Source organism: Cupressus sempervirens, chromosome 11 (genome assembly GCF_028749045.1).
Source record: "Cupressus sempervirens isolate cs-2001-9-10 chromosome 11, ASM2874904v1, whole genome shotgun sequence".
NCBI classification, from domain to species: Eukaryota; Viridiplantae; Streptophyta; class Pinopsida; order Cupressales; family Cupressaceae; genus Cupressus; species Cupressus sempervirens.
Window position 1 is genome coordinate 601,265,809 of NC_143128.1, and position 20,483 is coordinate 601,286,291.

The 20,483-nt window shown below is 35.1% G+C and overlaps 2 protein-coding genes across 3 annotated transcripts in view; one reads left to right on the forward strand and one right to left on the reverse strand.

Annotated features, from left to right (window-relative positions):
- Positions 1 to 6,450: 6,450 nt before the first annotated feature.
- On the reverse strand, positions 6,451 to 7,296 carry LOC149531112 (uncharacterized). The gene has a single exon (XM_089808292.1). The coding sequence runs from the start codon at positions 7,294 to 7,296 to the stop codon at positions 6,451 to 6,453; it is 846 nt and encodes a 281-aa protein (XP_089664418.1).
- Positions 7,297 to 17,004: 9,708 nt separating this feature from the next.
- LOC149531113 (uncharacterized) overlaps positions 17,005 to 20,483 on the forward strand; it is a 35,301-nt gene continuing 31,822 nt past the window's right edge. For both annotated transcript variants that reach the window (XM_089811302.1, XM_089811303.1), the window contains exon 1: positions 17,005 to 17,339. The gene's annotated coding sequence lies outside the window, so the exon portion shown is untranslated. The remainder of the gene's footprint in view (positions 17,340 to 20,483) is intronic.

Here is a 20,483-nt window from a genome sequence, read left to right on the forward strand (position 1 = left end):
ATGATAAAGGGAGCATCCATTGTAATGTCCCCACGTATAGGGTGGGTTAGGGACAAGTAATACCTACAAAATAAATGTTAAAATGATAATATGAACAAAACTAACTATATTATTCTACCCTCTAAGTTAAACCCAATCTTAAGAACGTCTCTAGATTGGGCTTCTTAGCTCATAGCTACCTCGTTGTCATCCTGAAAGTGCACCCCTTAACATTCTTCTTGGATAGGCATCCTATATCCAAGTCCAATGACATATGCATATGTTTGACAACATCAGAATATTCTGGCACATCGATTATCAGCCATGGCAGACAATGGAGATCTTGACATCTCCATGCTCCATGCTTCGATATTGATTCTCAGCCATAGAAAACAATGTAGAAATTAATATCTCACATGCTCCATGCTTCAAGTTTTCATTGATTCTTGACCATGGTGGACAATGGAGATCTTAATATCTCATATGTTCCATGCTTCGAGTCTCATTAATATCCATGGTGTTAACCCCATGAGTTAACACAATATTATCCACAAGTATGGTTCATTAATATAAATAAATTCATAAACATAATTAAACAAATATAATTCATAAACATACCTTTCTTACCTTCTTCTTTTCCAATAGTCACACCCTTTCATAATACAAATCCTTTAAAAAGTCACAACACTTCACAGTTATAATACTTTCAAAAGTCGCAACACTTCATAACTAAAATCGTTTGGAAAAGTACCACTACTTTATAATCACATTATTTTTGAAGAGTTGCAACTATTCACAATTATGACCCTTTCAAAAGTTCATGTCCTTTCAATATCATTGACACCTTTTCAAAAAGTCACTTCCTTATTTTCTTCATATTACTTTGCTCTTCCATTTTTCCTTTTTGAACTCCTCTCTTCTCCTCCTTTCTTTTTTCTGTAAAATAAACTCTCCTCCCTTTAATATCTTAATTTTGAGGAGTCGTGTCTATTTGTTAAACATCTCTTGACTTTTTATTAAATTTAGTTAATTTATATTAGTTTGTGTTATATTATTTATTTACTTACTCATTTGTGTTTATTATTATTTATTATTAAATTCGATTTAGAAAATTATCATACTTTGTACAATATTGTCTCTCGTATCTAATTTTATTTCTTTATTTACTCATTGAAATTTTATTTTTATTTTTTTTCTTGGTAAATGGCCTAAGCCTTGATTGATTTTATTAATAAAGTAATTACAAAGAATTCCCCCATTCTGACAGACACAGGTAGGAAAGAAGGGGGAAGAAAACCTCCTGTCTTGCCTAGGACCTTAGTCCTATATATTACATTAATAAAAGGGGCATACCCCAGTTTTTTTAAAAATAGATAATCTGATGATTACATAATTCATTCCAAATAAACTCCAAATCATCTGTCTAAATTCATCAACAATAACAGTAGTTGAAGGTTAATGAAAATAAAACTAACTATGATGTGCATCCAAAGGAATAATTATCAACGCATAAATTCCATGCTAACCTAATTTTAATGAGATTAATATTTTGATTCAGTTGTTGATTTAATTTATTTTTATTATTATTCTTTAATCTGTCGTAGCTTAATTATTTTGATATCTGTTTGACTGGGATTTACTAAAGTTTAAGCTATAATAATGAGAATGTATTTGACCACGTAATTCATTAAAATGCTTCTTGCATGTTAAAAGATTAAATTTAAAAAGTTTAACGAGTTATCAGGACCCTATATGAGCGCAAACTAAAAACCCATAGATTTTGTCAAAAACGTCACTTCAAATCTTTCGTTAATATTTCAGCTATTGCTATAGTTATAAGATCCGAATTACTATGTACCCTGGTTATGTGAGTATGTTAACCATGGATATTTACAAAGGTAAGAACAGAAAACATATTGCAAACTGGAAGCAGATTTATATCTCAACATGATATCTATTTTATATAATAATAATATGTATAGTAAGCTTTATCTCTCATCTAATTTAAAAAGGAAACTGACAAAAGTAGTTAACAACTAATTTGCCCGATTAAGTAGTATGGACAAATTATCTACACAGGCACTCACATTTAAAACAGAGTGCTACTAGTCAAAATATGGATAATTTTAACATGTCAAATGACCCTTGCCGTGATTTAGTCGAGTTATTTGAAAACCATTATAATTTCTGAAGCTTCATGCATAGAACTCGCCTTTGATACTGGAGGAAATTCATATGAAGACCTTCCCCTGTTGGTTTTGTCATAATTTAGGAGACAAAACTCCACATTTTCCATTTCATTGAAATCCACTTCTGGATGGATATAGGCATCACATGCCTTCAAATAATCAGTTAGCCAGTCCCTTCCCGGGTCTTCAATGATGCCTCTCCATCTCAACAGAAATTTGATGCTCAGCTCCATTCGCGACCATTCCTTATACAATTGGATATTGTCCCTAATTGTCATGCAGGGACGTTTCGGTCTCCTTGCCAGTTCCTGGCTATTTACTTCGAGTTCCATGTATGCCTCTGGAAGAGGGATGCAGAGCCGAGCGTCGATATTAGCAACAGCTAGTTCTAAACCCACTAACCAGCAAGGGTCAAAAATGTTATGGGTAATCCTGATGATGTCCCATTTCTCAATCCCCGCTCTTTCCAAACAGCCTACCCAGAGCCTGACTATGTCACTGTTGGTTCTCCATGAGTAGTCATAACTAAAAATTCCTTCCCCTAAAGCCTTACTGACAGCTACTCGACTCATGTCATCTATGGGCCTCAGAATCCTATTCCATTGCTCTTGCGTAACTGGCCCACAGAATGCCATGGTACGATTTTCATAAGCATGAAACAAAGTAATGTTGGAATCCATTTTTCAGTCTATATCCCTAACAGATTTACTACTGAAAATGAAACTGAATATCGAAAAAAGCCCCAAGCTGCTTGATAAATAGGGTGTTTCGAAAGATCTAGATGCCTAATTATGAAGAGGCATGTGATTGATTAAAAGGCTCCTTTTCAATACTTCATGATGTGATTACAAGGCAGAGTTGAGAGATTTCCTTACCATGATTGATTTGGTACATGTGAAATCACACTATCGTATCAAAGTGTTTATATAAGGAAGCAATTAATCCAGCTTAATTTTAGGATCTATTGATTGTTGATATTTAATGAATTAATACCATCAGTACCAAGATTGGCCAGGGAGTCGGCCTCTTTATTACCTTCTCTATAGATATGAGCAAATCTTATGTCTTCGAATGCTAGTAGTGATTTTGTAATTACTTCTAGTTTAGAATTTAGTACCCAATTTGGAGTGCCTCCTTTCCTGAGAGCATTAATAACTATTTGGGAGTCCCCTTCTATTATAATTTTTTTAATATTTAATTTAATACATAGATTAATACCTTCTTCTAGTGCTTTCAATTCTGCTATATTATTAGAGGTCATATCTAGTGATTTTGATCTTTTAACAATCCACTTACCTACTTCATCTCTAATGATACATCCTATTCCTGCTTTTCCAAGATTTCCTCTAGAAGCCTCGTCAAAATTTAACTTTTTCCATCTAGGAGGAGGAGGTTCCCATTTGCATGATACTCTTGCTAGATCATTCTTTTTTTTATAAGTTAAGGGGGGATTAATTAATAGTGGCCAAAGTTTTTTCATTTCTGCATCCTAGTCAGAGAAGGATCCTTCTTCTTTGGGTCTCTTCCTAAGGTCACTATTCATCACTTCCGAAATTGCTACTTCTATTTTGGCTAATAAGGTTTTTACTGGTAGCCACTAGTCTGAGAAAATTCGACGATTGCTTTCTTTCCATATTTCCCACATGAATATTGCCGGAGATATATTCCAAAGTTTGCCATATACTTTCTTGGGGTTTTCTTTTGGCCATCGCATTAAGTGTTCTTCCCATTGACCTACTAATGGGGATGTCTAGTTGAGTTTCCTTTGTAACCATCTCCAACATTCTTGAGAGAATTTACATGAGTATAATAGATGTTCTACATTTTCTTCTTCCTCTCTACACAAGGAGCATCTAGATGGTCCTTCAAATCCCATTTTTCGGATCCTATCTTCTGTCAAAATTTTCTTTTGCATAGCTGTCCAAAGAAACATTCCTGCTTTTGGAAGATTCACTGGATCCCAACATAAATTTAGTGGAAGAGTGTTGACATCCCATTGTTGAGAATTTGTTATTATTTTGTATCCTTCTCTGACTTTGTAGGTTCCATCCTTTGCTGCTGCCCAGATAAGTTTATCCTCCCTTTCTTTATATGCAATAGTTCGTGATTTTAGTAACACTTCTAGTTTTTTTCTTTCCTCTGCATCAATGTTATACTCAGATACAGATTTCCATCTCCATTCCTTTCCTTGCTCTGATTCATATTCCTCTAAATAATCTTTAACTTTGGTGCCCCATGTGGATTTTAGTAGATTTATAGTATCAGGAGAGATGTTTGAACTTGTCAAAGATGGGTTACCATTCTAGGAATCTTCCCAAAACAATGCTTCCTCTCCATTTCCTAAGTCCCATGTTAGGTATTTAGAGATCAAACTACGATTTGTTAGTAGAAAGTTCCAGCCAGCAGATCCTTTCGGGGGGGAAGTGATTCTAAATAGTGAGGTTTTATCTAAAGGGTTCAGATATTTATTATATATGATTTTTGCCCATTTCCTATTTCTTTCTTGATAGAGTCTCCATACTTGCTTCGCTCCTACTGCTTTATTCTGCCATTCGAGGTTCTTTATGCCTAATCCTCCATAGTCTTTGGGTTTACAAATCTTATTCCAACTAATTAATGCCACTTTTTTCTTGTCATCCAATCCTTTCCAAAAGAAATTTCTCAATTTGCTTTCCATTTTAGTGTTGATATGTTTAGGTAGATAAGAACATGACATTTGGTATGAGGGGAGAGCTACCAAAACTGCTTTAATTTTAGTTGCTCTGCCTGCCTTGGTTAACCATTTATCCTTCCAAGAGTTAGCGTGATTGCCAATTTTCCTAAGGATGTGCTCCCATCCCGAATTGGTTTGTTTGTTCTTATCGAGGTATATCCCCAAATATCTAAATGGGAATTTGCCTTTCAACTTCAGAATCGGTATTCAAGAAGAAAATTTCAGATTTTTCGGCATTAATCATCTGTCCAGATGCTTTTGAATAAGTATTTAATATGTACTGTATATGATCTGCCTCTTCCATGGAACTTACCCCAGCTAGAATTATGTCATCCACAAATTGTTGGTGTGTAGTATTTTCAACTCCCTCAGTGACTTTAACACCTATGATCTTCATTTCTTGTTGCGCTGTTTTGATAGCTCTTCCAAATGCTTCTGCCATGATAATAAATAGGAAAGGTGATAGGGGGTCTCCTTGTCTAATACCCCTAGATATGTCAAAGAAACCTTCCAAGGTACCATTAAGAAGAATAGAAATTTTGGGGGTTGAAATACATTGATATATAATGTTAATCCATCTTTTGGAGAATCCAAATCCCTCTAAATTTTTACATAGAAATCTCCAGTCTACCTTGTCGTATGCTTTCTGAATATCAAGTTTGAGTAGCATACAAGCTTCTTTATTTTTTAATGCTGAATGGATAGTTTCTTGAATGATAGATATCCCATCTAGAATAGATCTGCCTGGGACAAAACCAGTCTGTTCTTCTGATATAAGTTTTGGCAAAAAGAGTTTGATTCAATTAGCTAGAATTTTTGAGAACACTTTGTAGATAGTGTTGCATAAAGCAATAGGTCTGAAGTCGCCCGAGGTTATACTTTCTTGCTTTTTAGGAATAAGGGTTAGGAAGGTGTGATTAATTTCAGTTAAGATGGATCCACCTTTACGAGTCATAGAGCTTTCCACAAATCTTCTCCTATAATATCCCAACATTTTTGGAAGAAGAAGGCTTGGAAACCATCGGGTCCAGGTGATTTATCTGGATTCATACTAAATAGTGCATTTTTCACCTCATCTATGGAAATAGATTCATTTTGAAATTTTTTATCCTCTTCTGAAATTAGCTTAGGGATATGCTTTAGCATTTCCTCTTGAGCACATTTGTTTGATGAGTCAAAATTGTTTAAGTGTCTTGAAGAAATGTTCAGAAAGAAATTTTGCAATTTCTGTTGGTTTTTCGGTTTGCTCTCCTTCTTGGTTTCTAATTTTAGCTATGTTGATATAATTTCTGTTATTAATGGTGCTATTGTGAAAAAAAATTGTATTACGGTCTCCTTCCAGGAGCCATTTTTCTCTGGATTTCTATCTCCAGAATATTTCCTCTTTTGCTAGAATTTTTTCATGTTTGAGGATGTATTCTTTTTCTAATAGATATAATTCGTTATTCATTCCTTTCTCAATAATTTCCTTATTTAAGTTACTCATTTTTTCTTCAATGTCTAATTTTTCTTGGAATATGTTTTTAAAATGTATCTTGTTCCAATTTTTTATCTTTTGCTTTAAATTTTTTAATTTAGAGACCAGGCAAAACATTCTTGACCCTTCAAACTGATCCTCCTTCCACACCATTCTCTAATCTGGTCCATGAAGCTTTTGTCCATAAACCACATTTTCTCGCACTTGAAAGGGTTTCTGCTGGGTTTACTCTGCTCTTTTATTTCCAATTTCACTGGAAAGTGGTCGGACCTTGCCATAGGTAAAATTTTTGCTATAATAAAATTGTCCATGTTTAGTTCACCCTTTAGAAAGAATCTGTCTAATCTTTCAGCAATGTAACATTCTCCTTTTCTGCGATTATTCCAAGTATAAATTCCATTCTTGGTTTTGATGTCCAAAAGGGAGTTCTTGTAAATCCAACTTTTAAATTCTTCCAAGGTTTTGTTGGTGTGGTTAATTCCACCCATTTTTTCATCCAGACTTACAATTGCATTGAAATCTCCACCAATAATGGTGGTTTCCTGTGTTATTGAGTTAAGGAAGTGGCTGATCTCATTCCAAACTGACAGTTTATCTTCTGTGGAAGTCGATCCATATACGTTGATAAGTATTAATTGTAGGTTAGTTTTTGTACTAGTAGCTCTCATTCCCATCCAGTTTACTTGAAGAGTGAGTAATTCCAAGTTGATAAGTCGGGGATTCCAAATTATCCCTAATCCTCCTGAGGCTCCTTGGGACTCCTGAAAAACTGACGTCCATTTCCCCAGTTTTTGATTCATTTTCAATCCTTCTTCTTTGTTAAGTTTTGTTTCTTGTAGTAATATGATATCTGAGTCAAATAGGGTGAGGTTGCGCTTTAACAAGCATTTTTTGCTAGGGGCGTTGAGACCCCTGGCATTCCAAGTTGTTATCTTCATTACTCCTTGGGAAGGCACTTCCCCTTCCCATTGTTTAGTATATTTGCAATCTTTATATGATCCTTAACTTGCCCTGCTGCTTCTTTGAGTTCTTTAAGTGATTTCCTTCCTCATTTTTGTTTAGTTTTTCCACAGATTGGTGTTATCAATCCTTCTTGATTCATGGCAATGCCTAATTTATCAAGATTCTGCTCATCTAATATCTTCTCTACTATCGAAGAGACTTCCCCTTCCTGCTGCTCCTATGCTATTATTTCTGTTATTAATAATTTACTTATCTATTGTTCTTCCTTAGTTTCTAACTCATTTCCTTTGTTACCTTCTGTGTTGGTGGGCATATGTTGTTTTTCATATCCCAACCTCAAATTTGTATCTTTTGAGCTTGGTTTTGCTTTACAAACTGATCCTTTATCCTCTTTATCCAAAGCAAACATGTCTTTCCCATTGCTCAGGGTTTCCCAAAACTTGTAACTCTTTTTCTTTCCTTTCTTTCTTATGGTAATATTGCTCCACTGTGTTGAATCTGCTGGTGGAATGTCAACTTTATTCCCCATATCATTGTTTGGTTTGACCGGTTCTTGCATGGTTTCTAAGTTTAGTTCTTCCCTGTTTTTTGACTTTTGGTTTTTTAGGTTCTGTTTAATGGATTCACTATGAATCAATTCTTCCTCCAAATTCTTTGCCTGTACCTTCTTTGCATTTGTTCCCGATTTGTCTACTAATTTAGTAACTAGGATCTCCTTTCCTTTATGTTCCTTATGAGACTATTATGCTAATAGACTCTGATCTACTAGATCGTTCTGTATCAGCAAGATTTCATGTTGCAGCTGGTTTAATTTAATTATATTTAGTTCCATTTCTTTAATGATCTCTTCTTCTTTCTAACAGTCCATGCAATTCTTGATTTTGTTCAATGAGTGCTAATAGCTTATTTGCTCTTCTATTTCTGCCTCCTTATTTTTATCCCCTATTTCTTCATTTGTAATACCACATATTTCTTCTTTCTGTGCTGTTGGCTTGGTTGCAATATCCATTTCCTTTCTTTTTGTTGTTTTGCCTGCATCTCTTTTAGATTTAATGAGATCTTTAATGTTATTGGTGATTTGTAATTTTATCAAATTAGCGTCTACTAATATTTTTATTTCTCCTGTATATTCTTCAAATTTAAGTTTATATATGGATCGATTTGTTATTATCTTTATGTTAATAACCTGATTGTGTTCTGATTTAACCAAAACCCTTATTCTACTAACTTTATCTGGGTTATCTTCAAATCCAATTACATTTCCTAATGAGTTACAAATTTTATTGATGGTTATTTCTTCCATTAATTCAGAGGGGATTTCTTTACATTCCATCCATTTAATCATTTCCAGATTTCCTATGAGATTTTTGTGGAAATTAGGTTGCCATTTAAACAGTTTAATATGATGCCCTTTATAAAATAGTGTGTCAAACTTCATAATTTCCTCCTTGTTCTGTTTAGTTCTACATAAGATAAACCAAAATTTATCTGCAAAGGGATTTAGGGTACTTACCTTGTCGCCCCAAATCATGGAAATTTTGAGTACCAACCTGGATCTCTTCCTTGGTGGACTGTTCCAGTACACATAGATACCTTTACCCTCGCAATCCTTCCATCTTCTTTCATTGTAGGGATTACTTATAATAATTTCTTCTCCATTGGCATTTTGTTTAAGGTTTGGTTTATTCCTTCCTCTGTCCATTTGTTGTTCCATTTTTCAGTGCGGAGGTATGTATAATGATTTTCTGCTTTCATTGATGGTGAGTTGCTTCTTTCCCTCCATGGGCCGCTTCATTGGAACTTTTGGATTTGTGGGGGGATTTCCTGACCATCTTCCCAGCGGGATGGCATTGACTACTAATATCCATCGGGGTTGTTTGAGAAGCTCCATTTGCACTGTATTCTCCTTTGGTCTAGATCTAGGGTTAGGTTCAAGGTTTGCCTCATTTTTAGATTGATAATTGAAAGACTATTGTATTGAAGTTTTCCTTTTTCTTACTTCTAATTTTTGTCGTGTGCTAGTTCGGCTTTTTCTTTTCCTCACTATTTGTCATCCATCTTTTTGGCTTTGAGATTGAATTCCGCTGATTTCCTTGATTCGTTTTGTATGTAATTGTATAAATATTTTGAAGCTATTGTTGACAACTTTTCCATTTTCTTCTTCCTTTGTTTTTGATTGCGTGAGGATTTCAAATTTGTTTCTGGTTGCCAAGGGGGAATGTGGAGTAATCTTCCATTGATACGTTGTTAATTTCGAAAAGGGGTGACTGGTGTTGGTGTTCGATTTCGCTTTTTTTGTCATGATTTCATAGCAGAGAACTTTTTCCTTATCAAAATAATAATTCATTGAAATTTTATTATTTAAAATATCATATTAAATATTATTTCATTATTAATATAGATTAAATAATAATTATTTCCTAGTTTTGTACTTAGTATTAGTTTTAATATAACTTTATTATCACTATTTATTTAATAACATTTTATTATCTAATTATTATTAAAATTCTATGTTAAAATGGGGATATGACATCCATAGATTGCATTGGATAAGAATTAGAATGAAACTAAGAAAGAGAGAACAAAAACACACAGGGAGTTGACAGTACAAGTTTGAAGCTTTTTGGATTGTATGGTAACTAGAGGTGTTGTCATCAATGCCAAAGAGGGAGATTGTGTTAGAAATAGTTGTCCACCAGTATAACTAAGAGGTTGGTGGGGGGGGGGTGGTGTTGGGGTGTGAATCAGTTATACAATGTTTTGCAAATTAAGCCTCTAAAAAAATTCTTAATCATTCAACCAAAGCAAATAGCAACCATAAAGAAATGGGCATACACAATTACACCAGATATGTTAACTAGGGAAACCCTTGATCAGAGGGAAAACCCTGGTGGGAATGATGCCCACAAAATAATGTACTAATCTGAATATTCCTTATTAGAGGATGGACCCTACGAGGAGTCTGTTACAACACTTAGTACAAAGAGTCCCTGTTAGGAGACTTTGAATCTCTGTTAGGAGATTCCAAACCTATTAGGAGTTATGGAAGGTAGTTGAACCTAGTGTCCAAATAGCTTTAGGATCAGACCAACGAACCCACTATCCAATTGATCTCGGTACTATTCCTTTCAGAATAAGAGATGTGTGATAGTCTTTTGCTTCCCTCTATCTAGTACATCAGACTACTTCACCTTCAGATCATGCAATTAGATCTGGAACTATGCATCCATCAACAGTAACCCTTGAGGTCACTTACATGCATTAGCATATTGTTCTGCTCCTCTACTTTGCAATTTGCAAGTTCTCTTTGCTTCTTGATCGCAATCATAATAATTAAAACTTGGAAAACAACTTTTCTTTATACCACACTCAATATTAATTCCTTGAGTCGGCTCCATACTTTATTATAAGTTAATTAAATGAAATACACATTTAATTGATGTTGTCGACCCACAGTTATACAAAAATTTTCACACATGCGACTTTCGTACCTACGCACTTGATGTCATCAATAGTTAGTGTGCTACCTCCAGTTAACTATGCAACCCTTAATTCCAAGTACAATGCTCCATATTGGTCATACAACAAAAATTATTTTTTCACTACTCTATTTTCCTGTGGTTCTCTGTAAATTATCAATATCTTCCGTACACTATCAATTTAGGTTCTGCGCACTTGCCCACATGTCAAATACATGTTGTAGTATATGCTGGTAATTATGCATAGGCAAATATGTAGTGTGATGTCTGTAATACATAAGTCTCAGTCAACTGCTCTAACAGTCTTATACGATCTTATTTCTATGTTGTCATCAATGACAAACAATGTTCTGCAATGCTCCCCCATAATGTCAACATCAACATATATGCTAACAGATTGTTGGAAACTACAATTGGAATAATTGTTATGTTACCATTGATGTCAAACCTACTGGCATGATAGAGTCTCAAACCTACTAGAGAGATATCTACTAACAGTGTTGGGTTCCATATCATTTGATTGATGAAGAGGATTTGAAAAGACAAGCTAACAAGGTAGGCTAGTGATGTTGTGGAGTGATGTGAAGTTAAGTATTATGAAATTTCAACGGGCACTTGATCAATTAGTCATTGACAAAATAATATATTATTTAATCATAACATGAAGCAAATAAGTAAGTGAATATATGTAAGAGTGAAATGAAAAGAGTTGAGTTAAACTCCAAGCTTAGTAAAGTATTAATATTGGTCAGTCCATGAGGCAAGTGAAGCAAAAGATCAAGGAACTTAAGAAGAAGTCGAACAAATAGTTCAAGTCGAGTGATAGTTATTGTTGAGTAAGTTGATGAAGAAATATAAGTAGTGATTGAGCATAGTAATGATCAAATGAGCTAATGAATGTTGAGCACAATAGAATAGTGTATGCCAAGCTACACAGTGATGATCAAGTAGAAGAACACGGTGATTGCCAAGTGACAACAAAAGTTATAGTTTGTAAAAGAATTGAATTTGAGGTCAACACAATTGGAATTTCATATTAGTCAAAGCATGTGGATGATAAGGATTGATGAGCTAGATTATTTAATGCATGAAGAGAGTTTGTTATATGATCAAAGACAAGGATTTGATCAAAAGTTTCTAGAAGGAGAAGGAAAACAAAATGATGCAAGGATTCGATGAATCTAACCTAACCCTAAGATCTATGATGATGTTAAAGTGAAAAAAGATTGAAATTACCTATTTAAGGAGGCATATGAGATTATTTCTAAGGTTGGTTCGTTGTTGATTATTGATCTTGAGGAGAAGTTGTGAAGAGTAGAGCAGCATAGGAGAAGTGTGCAGAGATTAGTGAAGTGTGATTACTTGAAGGGATTTCAAGCAGATCAGTAATGAAGATGTTAATGGAAGTCAGTCAATGAACCAACAGATGAGTGAATGGAGACCTCAAATTGTAAAGTGAGTTATACTTTATAGATCAAACCTACTGTTACATTCTAACCATTGTGGAAATCAAAATCCTTTAATTAAGGTTGACCTAACAGTCATTTTGTAAATCCTTTAATCAAGGTGATATTCTAATGGAATGATCCAAAGTCCTCTAACCATGCCACTCCCAATAGGGTGATTAAATCCTTTAAAATGGTTACATTTAACATTGTGTTGTATAATCTTTAACAGGGTTGGCTCTTAACTGAGCTCACTTCATAAGAGTGAAAAATTAGTAGCATTTTACTTGGTGGTTTTTCCCAAATTGGGTTTCCACATTAAATCCTGACATCAAAGTGTTATTTACTAGTGTGGATGTTACTTTATGCATGGTATTTTACAGTTTTTTATTTTATTGTTAGTTGACACACACATAGACAGAACATAAAGTTGAAGAATGTTAAATTGCTGATGATATGTTATATGGACCTGTTGTTTTATGAGATTGATTGAGTTGTTTGAAGTTGTTAAAAGTTGAATTGGTACTTTTGGACCTAAGGATGACTAATTCAACCCCCCTCTTAGTTATTCTAAAACATTATAACAATGATAACTAGATTGATGTGTGCAACCTTAACAATCCTTAACATCACTTGTAAGTGTTGCAACACCCACTAGTCTATACTTTGCAAAGCTTAATTCAACATTCTAGTATTTGGAGCATGACAAATATTAAATTTATAATTAGGAATGAGAGACTAGTATTTTTTTGTGGTTAGTTTTCTTTTTTGACAAGTGTCACATTATATTGTAGTAAAGATTGCTGCAACCATAGTAGAATCATATTTGTGTTGAACAAATAATAGTAATGTATTAAATGGTTAATTCAAGATATGTCTAAGAAAGACATTCCCAATAATTCAATGGGCATATCACTAGTATAGATTCTTCTCTACAACCACATATTGTTTTGCATTTGACACGTCTTCCCTGTATTACAACTAGGATTTTAATCAATCCCACAAGAAGAGAACACTTGATAGATTAGGGCTTTACACTAACTTTATGCATTGTAATTGTAGATGCTAAAATTATTGAAAGTCTTTTTCCCTGATTTATTTTATGATTGTTATGGCCTAGCTTTTAGATTATATGGAGTATTTTGAAGAGGTGGCCCTTCATTCATTCCCTCTTCAGCCTAAGTGGTGGAAGAGATATGTAGATGATACTAATGTTTGTTGGCCTCATGGGCTGGACAAACTAGAAGAGTTCCACCAACACATTGACAACATGGCATCTTGTATTTCATTCACTAAAGAGCTCGAGTTTGGAAATCAATTGTCTTTCCTTGATGTTCTGCTCATCAAGAAGCTAGATGTTCTGCTCATCAAGAAGCCAGATGGTTCCCTTGGTCGTCATGCGTTCAAAAAGGCCACCCATACAAACCTGTACATACATTCATCCTCCCACCACCATCCTAGCCATAAAACGGGCATTCTTAAGACCCTGTCTTTGAGAGCCCATAGGATTTGTGATGATGATCACTTAAACCTTGAACTTAACCATCTTCGCTAGATCTTTAGGCTTAATGGCTAATCTTCTAGGCAAATTTCCAGGGCCCTCAACCAAGCCAGGTCCCTCCACCATGCCTCCTCAAATCCTAATCCTTCCCTTCTCCCCCTCTGTGTTCTGAATGCTTCCCTCCCTTTCATGGAAGGCATCTCCCAAAAAATTGCCAAGATTTTGTCCAAAAATGGTTTGCGTGTAGCTTTCAAACCCCTCTTTAAGCTCAAGAATTGTGTCCCACCTATCAAAGACCCCAGAGATATGTATTCTAACTCAGGAGTCTACAAAGTGGTTTGCTCTTGTGGCACACCCTATATTGGTGAAACGGGCCGCTCCTTCCACACTCAAATCAAAGAGCACATGGTAGACATGTGGCAAACATTGGGCACGATAGGGTTTACAAATCAACATTAGTCAAACATTCTTTTTCTACCAAACATCACATATGTTTGGAGAACACGCAAATCATTTCCAATGAGGACAACTATTTCAAAAGGAAACTTAAGAAAGCCGTTGAAATTAATAACCACCCCATCAAACTCAACCATGGTGATGGTTGGATTCTCAATCCCTCTTGGCATCCTATGTTGTCCTCAAGGGACAAACACCCTCATTGTGTTGGTTAATCTCTTTCTCTCCTTTTCCTTCATGCTTGGTTGCTCTCCCTCTCCTTATTTCTTGTCCTCTCTCTCCTCCTCCTCTCCTTAGGTGGTTTGTGCTCACCTTCCTCTGGGGTGGCAACAATGTTAGTGTCTTTGTGGTTCTTCCTCTCTTCTCTTTGTTATTGCTTGTCTTGTTTGTGTTCGTCTCATCTTCGGTGGTGTGCTTTCCTCCTTTTTCTCTTTATTTAGGTTCTTGTTGGTGCTCTTGCACTCCTTTGGCTTTTGGGTCCTCTTAGTTAGGTGTGTCATGCCTTCCACCTCACTTTTTCACCTTTTCGTTGCACTTTCGTCCTAGGTGCTTCCTCTCCTTTTGTTTCCATCCTATTTTTTGTTCCCTTTTTATATAGATATATTTATTTTCTTATTTATATGCATATACACACACATATATACATATGTATATACATACATACATATATGTATGTATGTATATGTAGGTATATATGTACACAAATATATATATATATATATGTGTGTGTGTGTGTGTGTGTGTGTGTGTGTGTGTGTGTGTGTGCATATGTTAACACGTACATATTTTTTGTAGATATATATACATATATATGTACATATGTATAACATATATATAGATAGGTTCTTATATTTATTCATATTGATCTTTGTGCATTGTACAGGCGCGCGCGCACACACATATACATATGTGTGTGTGTGTGTGTATTATATATAACACACACACACACACACACACACACACACACACACACACACACACACACACACACACACACACACACACACACACACACCTTTTTAATCTATATGCTTACTACACTTAGATTTAGATTGGTTACTTTTTACCCTTACTATTAACCTTTATTACTTACACTTGTGAGGTGCTTTCTTGTTTAGTCTTTTACCCCACTTGTTTTATTATTATTTTTCTAGCTTTGGGGTGTGTACAATCCCTCTTCTCTTGGTCCCTTTATCTGGTGAGTCAATGCTAAATCTGCAACTTACATTGTTTTACATCTCTTATTCTCTCATCCTGATGATGGATCACGTAGTGTGATTCGAAATGTTGATGGCAAAAATCTTAACACAATCTAATTCAGAAGCTAAGCACCATAACTATCATGGATTGTGGAGATCTGATTTCCTTAATATTTTATGATTGGTAATTTTTTTTTTGTGCCTTCCACTTTGAGTGCAAAATTAACTACACTTTAGCAATGTTATATATTAATAATTTATAAATGAATGTCCATATTCTCTCCAAATCACTTGTTTAGCCTAGGTTTTCCATTTAAATGGACTCTCTTCAATCTTGCTTTCTTCTTTCAATGTCCATCTCATTTAAGCATTGACCACAAATAGAATTTATACATCACTTTATATAATTTTTTGAATTTGCAACTAAGATATTAGTTTTTATGTTTATAATAAAATTTATATATCAAATTATAGAAATATAATTATATATCTATATATTCTATTTAAATATATAAGAAGAGATTGTATATATTAGTTTTCAATACAACTTTTCATTTCATAATGGTATGCAAACAGCAGAAGATAAATTAAGAAAGAAGGTTAGGTTTCAATTAAAGCTATTTTGTAGAGTTGGGGGCCAAGGACTAAGGGGTATCCTTTCTAGTGAAATTGTCTGGGGCACGATCTTGGTTTGAAGCTTAGATTATTTATTGATACTTTATTATTACTTGTTGAGATTAATTATTACTATGTGTTATCCTTGAGTAGATTTGAACTCAAGACCTTCCGCAAGAAACTCATAACTTTTACCGTTGAGTTACAATAAACTCTTGCCTAAAATTTTCAATAATTTTAAATATTATACATAGTATAAAAAATATATAGCTTAAATATCTAACCCAAAAAATATCGTTTGACAATTCTAAAAATTCCTTCCACCATCAATTTCAGGCCCAAGCACACACAACCAAAACCTCCACAAACACAAAATACAAGCACAAAATTACAAAACTCCGATGCCACGTCGGCTGCCGAAAGTGCGCAGCCGGGACGTCCACGTCATCAGCACGTCGATCCTCCATACTTGGAACGTCAGCCAATGGTAGCGTAGCGTGAAAGCGGCGGCGTGTTGAGAACCGGACACGTGTCAATTCAGGTGGGCCCGGGTATGCGTGCGAGCAGTTTTTTCATGTGCGGCCGGCAGAGCGATGCCGCGTGAATTCCCGACACGTTCCGACAACGCCAGCTGTACTTCCCCTTCCACTCCTTTCGGTGCCTCACCTCTTCCGCACTTAATTTTAGACAAAATTTCCCCCTATTATTATTTATTAAATAATTATTAATTAAATAAATTAATTTCCCTTTCCACTACTTTGTACAAAAATAATAATAAAGTTAAAAGCGCCCACGTTTTTTCCCGCAATCCTTACTGCTTACCTACCAAAGACCATGCTATACCTGCCGCTCTGTGACGGGCCGTCAATTGTCGTCATCATCGCCGCACGTCTCCGTCAGTGTTTTCCCGTCAGAAGTGTCTGTCAATTGTCTCGCTCAGAAAAAGCCAGAGGAGTTAAGTGCATCTGCAGTGTTGTTATGTAATCTCGCGTGTGTTCTTCCTCTCCTTTGGAAGCTCCTCCGCATTTTCTTTTCGCAATTTGGGACATTTTTTAATGTTTCTAACTGCGGACGAGGCGGGGTTTCGAGGGCTAAATTTAGCGGCGACTCCGCTATTTCGGCAACTTCCCGGAAAATAAACCTCGCGTGGAGCAGATTTCTGCGAGGGGTAAGGTTTTAGGGTTTGGTGGAGGGAAATTTTTTGGTCGCGCGGAGGTCTCGGGATCGAGTCCCTGTTTAGCTGTTTTCGCTTTTCCCTATGGTGATTGTCCTTAGGCGGGTGGCTGTGGCTGAATTTGAAGGTTGACGTGGAAATTAAATCAGGTGCCGTATTCATTCTCTTTGATACTGTTTTAGGGTTTATGTTGTTTGGAATCTGTTGTGCTGGGAGTTTTTGAGGTGGAATTTGGGTTTGGTTTGCATGGACGCCGATCCTGTTTAAATAGTTGGAGATTGACCTCGAGGAGATGTGGGGATAAGTTTTATGGCTGCCGATTGTCTTCAAATAGTTTTGATTGAAATTTTTAGTGGAGATTTCTCTAGGGCTTAACGGCTACAGAGCAGTAATTCTTTGTGATATATTCACTGCCATCGATCTCGCCTGGAAACATGTTTTGTTTTGACCTTATTGAAATGCTTGGAGGAATTTTTCCTAATACCTCCGTGTCTAGTATTCTCAGCCGTCAAATGCGTGTGGTTTGGGAATGACATTTGCATTTTTACATCCGTTTCGTTTTGACTTATTTTCTAAGCTCGATCAGCCTAGGATCGTTATTTTAGTTTTTTTTTCTACGGAGGAAACTGTGCGAATGTATTGTAATAAAGTCTTGCTGTGTATTGTGTGGGTTGAGGATTATTACAATGGTCTAGTTTTGCGGTAGCATGGTGTATTTTCATTGCTATATAAAGTGTAATCAGGTTTTTTGCCCCAATTAAATCAGGTTTGTATAACGTTTCTTCAGCTTGTAGAAAGAACAAAGTTAAGCTAGTTAAAGTTGTGATAACTCCTGATAACAATGAAGTAGTTTTGCCGTAGAAATGTTCAATTTCAGGAAGGAACCTTTGTAAAATTCTCATGGTTGTTAAATTTTATGCAAAATATATATAATTCTTGCTTTCCTGATTAGTTAGAATAATTTCTCCTAAACTTCTCATTTCTGCAAGAATTTTGTGCTGACCCATCTGCAAGACTATCAACAACTCTGTTTAAGTAGTAATCATAGGTTCACTGGGCAAATACTTCACAGATATTGATGGCTTATGACTACACTGGAAAACTGTTTTCTAAAGGTTGTTTACAATTTACAAGGGCATTACTTGTTTCCTTATTAGGCACTTTACACCTATTTTGGAATTTTCCTAAGAACTGGTAACTTATGGGTTTCTGCTTATTCTGGTTAATATGATTCGGTTGCACTCAAGATTTGTTTTGTGTATCATGTATTTGTATATGGTACATGAGATGTATAATTCTGTGAGTAAATGGAATTTCAAATTGTTTTGTTCTTATGAGATTAAAAGTCTTTCAATCATAATTTAGTCTAACAAATGATTTCTTGTTTTACTTCTATGACTCTGTGAACTGCGATAGAATTTTGTGAATCCAACTGTAGCAGATTGGACTTGCTGGAAACCTTAGGTCTGAAAATAGAAAAGATAGGTGTCCCGCCAGTTCTCAAACTTGACAAGAGAACTTAGAATGATATCATGGATCAGAACTCTGGGAGATTGAAAGAACCTACTGTTGAAACAGACTTGTTCAAACTGGAAAGAGAACTAAATTTTTTCTGAACACAAAAAATTATATAATAGAAATTTGACTATCTTGAGAGTGTTTCGTTGCAAACTGGAGCAAAATATGGATTTGTTTTGGCTTCACATGGCCTTAAAACTTGTGCATAAGAACTTCCTCTCACAAAACATTTTATTTTTTTATAATTGTAGTCATATTAATTTCTCCATTTTATTTATATTTGCATGTGGGATGATTAGTTTTTTCCCAAAAAATAAATTCAACCACCAGACCAGGCTTTACTGACCAACAAAATGCAGAAAGTTCAGTGATGAGAGCATGATTAACTTTGAGTTCTTATTTGTAGAAGATTAGATGCGCTTTATTCATGCTAGAATTATCAATTTCTTGGATTTATCTCTATCAGTTCTTCCTCAGGTTTGTATCCACACAAGGAACTGAAAGTACAAAGACGTTGAGGGTAGTTTGTGCAACTCAATAGAAACTGAGTGTTGTTGAATATAATTTGGTTGACAAATGTTTGAATGCATATGATAGTGCCAAGAGCAATGAATCTTATTGATATTGAAGGAAAAAAATTGCTGAGTGGGTTTTTAGATGTTATACTTAAGTGAATTATCCATTTTATTTTTCTGGTTGACTATCATGTCAAGTATCTAACTGTTGTGATATTTACTAGCTGTCAAACTTCCTTAGGCTGTTGTAATGGAGCCTTGTTTAGTACACTGGTTTGAGGACTGTTGCAATGGACAACTTTATGTGTGGCTGATGAACTCGACACTTTTTTATGAGGCTAAATACTAAACAAACATAAGATGTTTGTCCAATGTCATACTTGGGTGGATTGTATTCATTTTTTCCTCTTATCAATCGCTTATGTATCCTTCTCTCTTTAGAAGTCCCTCACATATTTCTCACAGTGATAATGAATTGTGCATGAAATTCCTGCTGGACTGACCTTACCTCTACATCAGTCCTAGGTATGGTTGCAATAATAGAAATGTCTCTTCTTAATCAATCACTTTTCTGAATGATTTTTACTTTTGAGTAGATAATACAAAATTACTGGCACACTGTAACTAAGAGACAGCTAGTTTCTTCACAGACTAGTGTCATAATTCCTGATAGATGGTCTCAAGTCATCATTGAGCAGACAGGGCATGGCTAACTTCAGTTCCCTTTAAAGCATCACATACATTGTCAACAATGAGATGAATACCATGATGTAACACCATAAGTTCTGATTGAGTATTACACCAGCACAAGGAACTGAAAATAGTAATTGAAGGTCATGGAGTGGCTTTGAATTTAGTGAAACCTTTAGAGGATTCTGTTACTGAGCTTCATGTTTAGAGCTTTGAAGTTGAAAGATAATATGCAATGGGTTTTTATACACATGTTTAATTATGACGTGTCCGGGTTGAATTGCAATATAACATAAGTCTAATTATGACATGTCTAGGTTGACTCACAATATAAAATGTTGCAAGTACATAATTTTCCTGGGTTGAAGAGTGGACCCTATCAAGGGGCATGGTTTTCTGATTAACAAAACATTTACTTCAATATAGAGAAGAATAGTCGACTGCTAAAAATAAACTTTGATATCGAATTGTAGACTCATTTTTTACTTTCAATTGTTAGTAACAGAAACCTCATGGAAATTTGAAATCAAGGGAAGGGAAACCAAAAAAGTCAGAATATATTCAGAGAGA

Coding starts and splice junctions, on each gene's coding strand:
- LOC149531112 (XM_089808292.1), bottom strand. CDS start 7,296: ATGAAGATAACAACTTGGAATGCCAGGGGTCTCAACGCCCCTAGCAAA.